The following is a 12,588-nucleotide window of genomic DNA, read 5'->3' as shown; positions in this document are numbered from 1 at the left end:
TATGTTTCATCACATGTTGTTGTTATTTATCTGTTGTTATGTTTGTTCTACTGCCATATTCGCTACAAAAATCCAGGGTGATCGAATTCTGGGGTTTTTCGTGTATTTATTATTCCTAGGAATAGTTCAAAAATAACGCAATGAAACTTGACGACGCTCTCACTTGAATCGCTAAGTTGCGTCTTTGTGACTTTTTTTTTTTTTTTTCCTCGCTTCTTACCGAGGGCGTTCCACTAAAAAAAAAAAAAAAAAACGGGATCGCTGACCTTCAGAATTCTCTGCAATCGCGACCATTAAATTCCAAATTGGAATTGTTTCGTTCTCTCTTGGTTTTATCGTGCCAAATCTTGGTACACCGTTTTAACGGTCTGACAGACAAAAGCACCGACTGCAAAAAAAAAAGTGTCAGTTGGGCTTGGGGATCTTTTTTGTTTGGTTCCGTTCTTTGTTTCTGACCAGTAGTGCCTTTCATTGTTTCAAGGGAGAATTTTAGACTAGCGTTTAGTGTTTTTTTTTTGTTTTTTTTTGTCTCGCCGGGTGAGGGCTTGGGACTCCAAAATGACGATGAGCAGCAATAAGCGCAAAAGGGAATCGTGCCCCTTTTTTCTGCATGACGAAGAAGTTTTTAGAATTAGCTCGGTAAATATCAAGATTGTATTGAATTCTGCCGGTCAGTGAGCCTCTCAAATAAATTCAGGGGTATTAAAAAAATGTTTTGTTTTTTTTCAATCAAACTTTTGAGAACCAAAAAGTCCCTTTTGGCCGACGGTTGTTGAACAAAACGGCTCCAAGCATCTTTCGTGTGTTTGTGTAGCTGAGTGTGTTGTTGGAAAACTACAAGCTTTGTTTGGTGAAGGTCGTTTGGTATCGATAGTATTATTGGAAAAAAAAATGTGCAGAGAGCGCATTTTATGTTATGTTTGTCTCTTTTTTTTTTTTTTTTTTTTTTTCATTTTCAAATCTTTTTTTTTTTTTTTTTTTTTTTTACTACATTGTTAAGCAATTTGTTTTCAGGAAACAGAAAACTAAATTAGCATCAACCAACGTGAATAGTGCCACGATAGCCAGTGCTCGTTTGTTGAGGCGTCAAAGTTAACAATACGGAAGTGAAGTTAACAAGAACAATAACAAAAAAAAAAAAGTGCAATTCTGATACTGCTGAAGATTTTAAAAAGAAAAGAAAAAAAGGTTTTCTGTTTGCTGGAAGCTGCCGCATTATGATAATTAAACTAGCCGTGCAAACTTTATATTGTGTTTTCAGTATTGATCCATAAGAGTTTGATATCTTTATATGAAATAATGACTTCACCTGTGCGTTCATATTTATTTGACTTGTCATGCAGTACTGTATTCTTATCAATAATGTGCATTATGATTAGCGGTCTGGATTACAACTAAATGTCATATGCATGTTTCATCAGTTATGGGACCTTTACACAGCGGGTGAAAACAAACAGGTGAACTTTTTGGGGTGTTGGAAAATTAGGACATAAATAAATTATCGTGAGACGAATCGGATGCAATACTGCTGAACTAACCCGGTTAAAAGTGTTTTGTTTGCTTTCCAGCTGGGATGTGGGTGCAACTGTGTAAAGGTAGTCATGCTGGCTAAAATCAATAAACGTGACTTAAGTCGCAGAGTTTTTTTGTTTTGTTTTGTGTGTGTGTGTGTGTTTAGACTTGACTTTATTGATCCCTTTGAGATGGCTCCCTCTGGGAAATTTACATGACCGGCAGCAATGAGAACAGATAATAAAATAAAAATTCAATCAATCAGTAAATGAGGTTATTACACCAGAGATTGAATTAGTAATAACAGTAAAATAACAAATAAAAAATTCAATCAATAAGGTTATTACACCAGAGATTGAATTAATAACAATAAAAATAAAATAAAAATTCAATCAATCAATAAATGAGGTTATTACACCAGAGATTGAATTAATAATAATAATAAAAATAGAATAACAAATAAAAGTTAAATCAATCAATAAATAAGATTACACCAGAGTGAATTAATAATAATAAAAATAAAATAAATAAAAATTCAATCAATCAATAAATAAGGTTATTACACCAGAGATTGAATTAATAAAAATAAAATAAATAAAATTTCAATCAATCAATAAATAAGGTTATTACACCAGAGATTGAATTAAATAATAATAATGAAATAAATAAAAATTCAATCAATCAATAAATGAGGTTATTACACCAGATTGAATTAATAATAATAATAATAATAAAATAACAAATAAAAATTCAGTCAATCAATAAATGAGGTTATTACACCAGAGATTGAATTAATAATAATAATAAAAAAAATAAAAATTCAATCAATAAATTGAAGATTGAATTAAATAAAGTACAGTATAGTGCCATATTTGTGAAGTGCATGCAACCCCCTAAAATGAGGAGTTGTAGAGAACAATGGCACGGTAGACAAAAAGAGTTCTTTAGTCTGTAAAAATTATTATTATTATGTATATTCAGTAGCTCCTCCACAGCAGCAGTTGCAGGGTTAACTCTGGAAGTGTGTGGCAGGCACTCCCAGATGGACGCCACGCATGGGAGAGCTTCCCAGCTGTGGACGGCTTCAGGATCACGTTTCATACAATGCGCAACAACAACTCCCACTTGCTGACTCTTCCCGGCCGGCCTTCGGGCTCAGCTGCCATCACTCTTGTTTTCCTCTCATTCTCCTGCTTCCCTCTGGGGACACACCCACACATCTCATCGCAGAGAATTTCCTCTGACCTTTGGTGACCCCCCCCCCCGTGCTTCCTGTTCAGGCTCTGGAGACCAGCAGATGTTGGGGCTCGTAGTACAGCCTGCTTTCTAAATAACTTTTTAAAATCCATTCAAAGATGTATTTTGTAGGGCTGTCAAAGTTAAAGCGTTAATAGATTAATTCATCACAGAAAAATGTCGCTTTAATCACGTATTAGCGCATATTAATCGTACTATTTTATTTTTTTACCGCACTTGAGCATTGAACGTAACCGCGGATGGTTACATTGAAGGCTGCGCATGTCAGTGATGAGGTCAATGCACGTCATTTCCGGCGCCTGTTTTTCCAAGTTGAGCGGGGAGACTCCAGTCGGTATGCTCGGTGGTAAATTTCGCTTAAAAAAAACAAAAAAATAAAAAATAAAAACACCCCGATGGGATTTTAAATAAAACAAAAGTAATTTGCGTTTAATTAATTAAGAATTGCTGAATGGCACCCAGTTGATATGATGCTGCATTTAAATCAATGTTTGCAAATGACATTCAGATAATAAAATGCGTTAATGTTAAAATATTACGGTATTTTGTATTTATTTTGTATTATGCAAGTAATTTAGCTGATTAATCAAAATTTAAAAGTGTGATTAATCATATTAAACATTTTAATCGTTTGACAGCACTCATTTTAGTGCATAAGTAAAAAGTGTCCCTTTCATTTGCTGGCTTTACATTAATAAGTCTTGAACCTCTTTATTAACTCATTTGATCCCAATAACGTGTAAATACGTTTTTGTTTTAATGTTTTAAGTGTCCCAAAGACGTATTTATACGTTGTTTTTTTGTTTTGTTTTTTATGCTAGAGCATACAGAAGGCTTTGATGCAGCCTCTCACCTGCAAAGAACGGTTGCAGAAATGGTAGTTATTACACAAACGGCCAGCAGGTGGCAGCAGAGCAAAGGAGAAAAAAGCTCAATTACTTACAATTTTAAGTAGATTTCTGAAAGCTGATGAAACTTAGCTCTCTTCTAATGCTAATTGCTGCAAAACGGTAACGGTAACGGATAGAAACATATTTTTTTTCCTGGTGAAAGAAGAGATTTTAATCTTTCTTTTGATAGGTTCCATGCTTTTATAGTAATAGAATACATTATTCTGTGGGCCTTGCAAAATCAGTCAAAATTCAGTACAACAGCCGGGAGCGAACGGGATTGCGAAATGTGAAAATGGCGGCGAGTGAATGAGTTAATAACCATGCCATTTTTAAAATAAATAAATAAATACAATAATAAGCAATGTGTTACAAGGCGTCACTTGTAGCATAAAGCTGATCATCACGTCTGTAAAAGTGGAGCCTCTGTTGGCTTTCTCACTAGGCTGCACTGGCAGACTTAAATGTGGGTCAGTAGGACTGCTCCCATGACTCCAATGCAGTCATGTTTAGGGCGGAGTCACGCGGCAGCAGCAGAACAGCTGTTTCCCATCTGAGACGTCGGAAGCGTTACCAGAAAGCGCCACTTGATGTCGCTCTAAGACCGTTTGAGTTGAGCTTCGGCACAATTCGCTGAAGGCAACTTTGAAAGATTTGGCCTGTGTGAGTTTGTGCCGACAAAAGAGCCCTCTTGCTAAGCATCGGCCATGTGATCAATCCATGTGGAGCCTGAAGGAGCAGTGAGCCATGAATCAGCTGGTCGGAAGGAAGACAAACTCTCACGTGGCTCTTCTTCGTACACACACCAGAGAGAGAGAGAGAGAGAGAACCACTGGAGCAGGAATAAGACCATTGATGGCGGAAACAAATGTGAGCTCGACCTCATGATGTGATTCAACGCGAGGTGAACTTGAGTTTTATCTCCACTACACATATTTGACCGCAGAATCGCTTTTCAGATGATGACTTGACAAAACACGCCATCAAAATTACACATTTATTATACAGGACGGTATACATCACATAAGCTAACTATATTGACAATAAGCGAAGTGCGCATCGCGAATTCAAGGTGCATTATGGGTAGGTGAAACTACCAAACGGTCATTGAAAATGACTGATAGAAACGGCTGGAAAGTTGCTGTTTTTTATTAACACGTATAGCATGTGGTTTACTGACATCGGAGAAGTTGACTTGCAAGCTTTAAAGTGTACTGTTAGGCAAAGATTGTCACTAATCTCCGCCATTCAAATTGATAGGGTAGTTGGGAGCCTCGTTGTTTTGTTTTGTTTTCTTCCCTCGCGCATGCGCAAACTTAATGCGCACTCTGCTTATTCCGAACAGCCCGGCATTTCTTATATTTCTTATATTATGTTATATATATATATATATATATATATATATATATATATATATATATATATATATATTAGGGGTGTGAATTGCCTAGTACCTGACGATTCGATTCGTATCACGATTCACAGGTCACGATCCGATTCGATACCGATTAATCCCGATACGAATGGTCACGATTCGATACCGATTAATCCCGATACGAATTTATAAGTCGATTGTTGCGATTTTTTTCCATTCAAATTTAGAAAATACTATCAGTAAATTTGTACATGTACACTGTAAGATTTGTATGAATATATTTATCTAAAACTTGAGGCTTATAACCGTGAGCCACTGTACACAAACAGTTTGCAATCTGTTTCACATTTGAACAGCATTAAAATAAAAATATTAAGGCTTAATGTGCCGTTCATATAACATTCTTCCATGCTCAAGGTGTGAATCCTAAAAAAAAAAAAAAAAAAAAAAAAAAAAAAAAAAAAAAAAAAAAAAAAAAAAAAAAAAAAAAAAATCGATTCTGCCGATTATTGAATCGATTCGAGAATCGCGCGATGTAGTATCGCGATATATCGCCGAATCGATTTTTTTTAACACCCCTAATATATATATATATATATATATATATATTCCACAATGCAACACTTCATTCCCACAGCGTATTGTATTGCTTTTGCCTGTTGTGACTAGCATACAAACCGGGCATATAGAAGTCAAACGGCATTTTATCACGTTTTCAAGCTAAAATAATCCTCACAAATGAAATTACAATGATCCAAAGTCGGATCGAACAACGTCCTTTCACCGAGGATAAGTGAGGCATTCAAGGAAAGTGGGAAATCGGACTTATCCCGCTCGGCTTGCGTCAGTTCCGACCTCAAAGCATTCAGGCAAATGAAAATACAAGACAATATAGTTCACATGGCACGACGTGATTTGGAATGACTGCGTTAAACAGAACAACATAGAATTTGGACAAATCGGCCTCCGCTTTGCAGTCCCTTTGAGACACTCCGAGTGGGATAAGTCCGATTTGAAAACCTGCCATTTAGACTTGTTGTGATCTTACTCGGAATGGTCAATACAGTAGTCTGTGGACCTATATGGATGGTGAAGGGTATCAGACAACTTTAAGGTTTTAACCGTAAACATGTTATAGTATTTTCATGTCTCATAATGTACTTAATACCGAGCTATGTATTTATTTACCATTACGTCTGTGCTTCGTTGCAGAACACGCTAACTGTTGATTCAAACAGTAGGAGGCATCTTGACACCTCCAAGACAAACAATGCTGACAAGCGTCTCAAGTCTGTGCGGTTATTAGCACCAGAGAAGATTTGAAATGTGGACAAACAACCAGGTAGCTCACGTCACACTCATCACTGGTCGGTTTCGCACTTGTTTTCTCGACACCTTTTGTGTGGTTATTCGTTGAGTTTCATGTTTATCCAAAAACAGTTGAGGGGAGAATATATCCCAGAGGGACCGACCGTGTTCAATTTGCTATTAAATCGACTCAACTCGAGTCACTGAATTTATGACTTAGGATTTGCTTGGCAAAAAAAAACAAAAAACTTCTGAAAGACTCAAATTGAGTTTGGCATTCAAGACTCGACTTGACTTTAACTTCAATTCCATGACTTGAAAAGGCGTTCTGTTTAAATTCGATATAGCGTTCCTTCAGCTAATTTGTGGAGTAAGTGTCACGGCGGATGCTCACAAATGATTTATTGGGATTCAAGTGTGATCTTTTTTGATGAAAGCAGAAACAAAAAAGACAACACGCAGGGTTTGTAACTCAAAAATAAGAGGCACAAGCTCTCTGATGTTTGCCTTCAACTGCCAGATGCGGATAAACTAGCTGCGCGAGATGTGAAGGGGAAGCTAGCTAGGTTAGCTTGAACCTTGTAGTGAACCAAAACTAAACATTCTTTGCTTGCGTTTGTTTCTGTCGCTTTGTTATAAGTGTGGCTGTGATGTCTTTAAAGTTGACGGCGCCAAGTGACGTCCTTTAACCACATATGAGGGAGTTACATGACATTATAGACTCCATTTTGAGCAACTGTTATCTTAGCTCTAAACTTTTATGCGAACTATTACAGAAAACAAATAAACAAACATGCATTCTTGTGAATAATATACATTCCATTCTCTAAAGATGTTTCATTTTTCAAGACCGAAATGTACTTTTTATGTGTGTTATGTGCCTCGATGCGATACGCAACATTTCTTCGAGAAGACCGAGATGCCGTCATAAGATGTCCGCCAGCCTTTGAAAACGACATGTCAAAGTTCAAAGAAGATTGCTTTATACTTGAGGAGCTTGTCGAATCTTTGATCATAGCTACTTTGTAGTCTAAAAAGATAGATTTTTCCTTTATTTGTCCCACAATATGGACATTTACATTGTTTTGTTTCTGCAGCAATAATGTCTGAAAGATTAAAAAAAAAAAAAAAAAGACATGCAATAGAAGACATTCGTACATCATTAAATGACTACTGAACTTTGACTAAATCCCAACTGCTTTCCATTTATCTTATGATGACTACTGTCACTCGTTTATGACTCATAAAGGCAGTGACTCGTTCATCTGATTGGAAAGCAGTTCAAAGCAAGCATGCAGCAAGTTGTTTTTGAGCTATTCCTCACAAATGGCTGGCCCGGAAACGATCAAGGCAGATTTGTTATTGGCTCCAACAGTCATCCTTATCAAAACGTTTCCAAATACAGTGCTTAATATTTACATTAGTACTGTATAGCTGCTCTCATGATGATGATGATTATTATTATTATTTTAGCTTTGCTAGACTTTTATAGCTAGTATTATTTTTGTAACAGCATTAAATACATTTTGTGTTTATGTGAACATTGACAAATTGCAACATTTGTGGGGGTATTTTATTCATTGACTTTTTAAATTCTTTTATTTTTAGTATAAGCGGGCAATGTTTCCAACTAATCTGTTGGAGTGTAATTATTTGTGCTGAGCACTGCACATAACAGCCTGTGAGGTAGGATCAAAGTTTTTTTGTTTTTGTTTTTAGTTGTGTGAATATTTGTGTCTTGATATACTCAGTATGTAATACTTCTTCAGATACCCGATTAACTTTTAATTATAATGAAGTCTTTTCAAACGTATTAAAATGTTTAAACCTAGAGCACTTTGGAGTTCAATAACAAACATTTCTATACAATCTCTTGTCATAGGGTTCAATTCGTCTTTAGTGCTATTGTTTAAAATATTCATATTATTGTACATATTCATATTCTTGTATGTGTAAGTTGATTCACTAATATAATTAGTATCAAGTCAAAAGTATATAATTGAGTGCTTATTCAAATACTTTTCTCTTTGTATATTCAGCTTAGCCATCACCATTTTAGTATAAAATAAATACAAAAATGCCACACCTGGCTGAGCTATAGAAAACTTAAAAACACAAAATTACTATTTTTATTGAGTACTGTATGTAGGCTAGTAGTTTTAAAGAACACTACAGGATCCAAGTGGCCTTTTTTTTTTATTTAATTTTATTTTTTAAACTTGATAAGTCACTTTCAAGTCGAACTCAATGAATGAGATTTGGCGTGAGCGCGCTTGGCACCGGTAGCGCGCATTTTCATTTTTCCAGCAGAAGGGAGGACAGGATAGAGTTCTTTATGTGTGGAGAGGGAGGAGGAAGGAGCAACGCAGAACCACGGCGATTTTTACAGAAAGAAAAAAAAAAAACTTCATAATGACCCGGTTTAAATCTGTTTTATCCACTAGCGAAATCATGGGCGGGTTCTTTTTCTTGTTTTAAATCCATATTTATTTTGAAGGGGTCCGCGAAGAGGAGACGCTTGTCCAAGCTGGATGCTCCACTTTCTCCTTGGAAAAGGATAAGCCTGCCGAGCAACTTTTTGTTTGTGTGTGCAAGATGCAGGGACTTTCAGCAACTGGTAAGTTACCGAGTCTGTGAACGCACTGTGTTGTGTAAAAAAAAAAGAAAAAAGGTCGCTTTTCCAAAGTTTTGATTCCGGGTTCGTCTCGCGGCTTCTTGTTACGTCTCGAAATGGTTCTTTTGAGAAGAGGGGGAGGAGGAGAAGGAAGATGTTTGTGTTGTTGTTGCCAGCTGTCAGCGGGACAGCTGCGGGCTTTTATCGGCTCCACGTCGGCCACACGATCGGGTTTCTGCCGGAGCTGACTTGACAAAATATTGGAGCACATTTGGGCCCAACTCTAAAGTTCCGACACACTTTCACTGCCGATTCCGTTGACATTCTAAATCGGATTTGCTGATAGCGTGATTATTGTTTCAAACCTGATTGATTCGTGTTTTACTCTGCATGGGTGTGTGTGATGGGCGAGGAGGATGCATAGAGGAAGAATGAATATGCGTGTGTGTGTGACACAAAGCGAGCGAGGTCACTACTTCCGGTCCAAATGTAGTGGAGTTGAGGTCCTGAGTTATTCAGTAGTTGTAAGCAGTGCGGCGAGGTACAGGTTAGCATGTCTGTCTCACAGTTCAAAGGTTTGAATTTCAGCTCATAGGCCATAATGTGTGGCATTTGAATATTCGTACGACTCCAAAAATGTTGATTGAAAGAAAGAAAGTGACAGACTGCCCCAAACGGAGATATACGAGCCAAGTCGAGCTGGTAACGTGTGGTGGAAAAGTACCAGTTAGGTAGGTTACAATACACGTAAAGAAAACTACAATACTGTACTCTTATTCTATCTAATGGACATACTGTTGTAACATACAGGCTTTTTTCATTACTGGCTCCCCCCCCCCCCCCCCCCCCCCCCCCCCCACCTTTTATGGCTACTTACAGGGTTCATTAAAGCTCAGTCATATATTATGCTACTAATGCTAGCTTACGTCCATTTGGCTCTTTGAATCACAAAGTAGATTCTGCTCACACTTTTCCAGTGGATGACACAAATGAAGGAAATTACAGTAAATATTTATTATTCATATTAACAGTAATCTCTGCTCTGTATTATACATAAAATACGTAACAGGGGGAAAATATTAAAACAGCGCCATCTGGTGGTCAAAATACATCCCAGCTGTTTTCTCCCACTTTCACTCAATCAAGGCCTTTTCTTGTTATTATTTTTTTGGAATTTGCCACTTGTCCCATATCAAACTTCAGTACCCAACTCTTTCGACACATTCTCGTGCACACGCACACATTTTTTTTATTTTTTTTTGCCAGTGTGCTCTCAGGTTGCTGACGGCAGTGTTTCCCAAGCCTGGTCCTCGGAGTCGTGGCACACTATCCATCCAGTTTTCCATGTCTCCTGATTCCAACGCAGGTGAGGATCGTTATCAGGCTTCTTCAGAGCTTGCTAACAAGGCTGTCATTGGAATCACCTGCGACGGGAATAGGGAGATATGGACAACATGCTGGAGTGGATATAGTGCGCCCCGAGGACCAGGCTTGAGAAACACTGGCTTCCAACTATCCCTTCCACATGGGAACCAAAGCAAGCTTGCGTGTTGCACGTTTTGCCTTATTTTCATTTCGGCCGGCGGAGGGTTCAAGTGAATTGAAGAAGACTCATCGTCTGCATATCTGTTATCACGATTATTAGGTGTTGCATGATTTTAAGTGACATTTGTATCACAGACTCAGGACTGAATTATCCCCTACCCTCCCTGACCCCCAGTTTATATAGCACAATGGTGGTTGGTTCTCACTAAGCATAGACGTCCTGGCTCGCTGTTTAAGTTATTTATTATTAACAAAAGCTATGCGAGCCTGTCTGTGTTTAACCAAGCCAATGTAAACATCTCCTCTCTTTGTGAGATAAACACCGTGCGAGAGGAAAATGAACAGGACGGTGAGAATATTATCTACTCGGCTTCCCTTGGTCCATCTTCTTTTTTTTTTTTTTTTTAAGACTTTTTCTTGCATTTTACATACTGGCTATCTAAGATGACTTTTTCTTCCCACATTTCTGGCAGCTACCTTACCCATGCTCAAACACCGCCTGCAATTTCAGGTCCTGTGAAAAATTATTACTTTGGGCGCCACCATTTCATTGGTATTAAATCAAAACACTGTTACCGTATTTTCCGCACTATAAGGCGCACCTAAAAGCTGTCAATTTTTTTCAAAAGCTGACCATGCGCCTTATATATGGATCAATATTGAGCCGCGACAGGTCTCGCTGTCAAGACGCTATCGGTGACCCTGCACGATCGGTGACGCGCATGCGCAGAAGATCCCACCATCTTGGATCACTCGCTAATACTAATACTTTACCTGAGAGAAAATAATAAAACAGCTGTTTATTCATTTTGGGAGTGAATGGAGTTGTCAGAAAGCTGGTTTGTAATCTATTAATAAAGTTTGACTGACCTATCTGACTGTTTTGTTGACATTCCCAATTAGCGCAGCACCATCTAATGGATGCATAACGTAACCCCAGCCTCTACTGTAGCGCCTTATATATGGAAAAAGTTTTAAAATATGTCATTCATTGAAGGTGCGCCTTATAATGCCTTATAGTGCAGAAAGTATGGTGAATTTTTTGAAGTCTTTAAAGTCATCACCACTTTTCTCCCCTTTAAAGAACCACTATTTCTTTGTTAAATGTACAGCTGGGGCTGAATTTTTCCAAGGTAGAAACAAAGGCACAACTTCACAAGGGTCGGGGGTGGGGGTGTTGGGGGGCTGAGGTTTAACACCAGAAAATGGCTGCACATGGCCCTTTATGTCAAAAGCGGTTGCTGCTGTTGCATGTCATGACATTGCCACACATCTAATGAACTCAATACGCGGAGCCGCACTGGCTGTGCCGTTGAAAAGGCACCGGTGATTAAATCCCACCTCGACTTGTTGCGTCCAGAAGATGCTACAATTTACAAGCCACAGTGTGAACGTGCTTATGAGGACAGAGACATCACAAATATCCACGCAATTGGACTCCCAAATGGGCACATTTTTGAGTAACAACACATTTAAAATGTTACTTTTAACAGTCAAGAAATCAGACTACAGTTACGACTGTAATATCACAAAGTGTTACTTTGTAGACTGCATTTATTTCCGCATGTTGGTAATATCAGTATTTCTGATCCCTAATGCATGATTTTTTTTTTTCCGTAAAACTAATAGTTAATGATTAGGAGAACACCTATTCCTAAAAACTATAGCAATCACTCTAGTCATTTTTTTTTTTTATGCTAGAGCAGGGGTGTCACAGTCATTCAGGGGCCGCATGAAGGAAAATATATTACTAAGTGGGCCGAACCGGTAAAATAATGGTGTATAACTTAAAAACAATTGCCGTCAATTATACGCAGATTTTTTTTGCAATTTTTGGGCCAGCCCTAAATTACGCTGCTTAACTGTAATGTGTTGTTTAAAAAAAATGACATGAATGCGGCAACACTTTGCCTGTATGAGTTCCGGATGTGTTAAATCTACTTGTTTTGCATATCTATAGTTCCCAGAATGCATTGTGTGGCACAGTTAATGACATTATAAGGATGTTAGTCCTTGTCCTATGTATTTGTGTTCCCAGTTATAGAATTTGTGTCGTATTACACATTTTTGTTGGTCTATGATAAAAA

General features: G+C 37.8%; 1 protein-coding gene across 4 annotated transcripts in view; it reads left to right on the top strand.

Moving 5' to 3' along the window:
* Positions 1–12,588, top strand: part of fgd (faciogenital dysplasia) — a 76,624-nt gene that overhangs the window by 1,744 nt on the left and 62,292 nt on the right. The window contains exons 1-3 of one of the 4 annotated variants that reach the window (XM_077512062.1): positions 4,277–4,529; positions 6,247–6,376; positions 8,840–8,959. In XM_077512062.1, the coding sequence (XP_077368188.1) occupies positions 8,938–8,959 (22 nt within the window). In that variant the 5' untranslated portion in view covers positions 4,277–4,529; positions 6,247–6,376; positions 8,840–8,937. Of the gene's footprint in view, positions 1–4,276; positions 4,564–6,246; positions 6,377–7,669; positions 8,029–8,839; positions 8,960–12,588 lie in introns of those variants that run through there. The other 3 variants (XM_077512061.1, XM_077512063.1, XM_077512065.1) reach the window with 3 other exon arrangements.

Source organism: Festucalex cinctus, chromosome 2 (assembly GCF_051991245.1).
Source record: "Festucalex cinctus isolate MCC-2025b chromosome 2, RoL_Fcin_1.0, whole genome shotgun sequence".
Taxonomy (NCBI): Eukaryota; Metazoa; Chordata; class Actinopteri; order Syngnathiformes; family Syngnathidae; genus Festucalex; species Festucalex cinctus.
The sequence above is the reverse complement of the archived record's forward strand: the minus strand, read 5'-3'. Positions and strand labels throughout refer to the sequence as shown.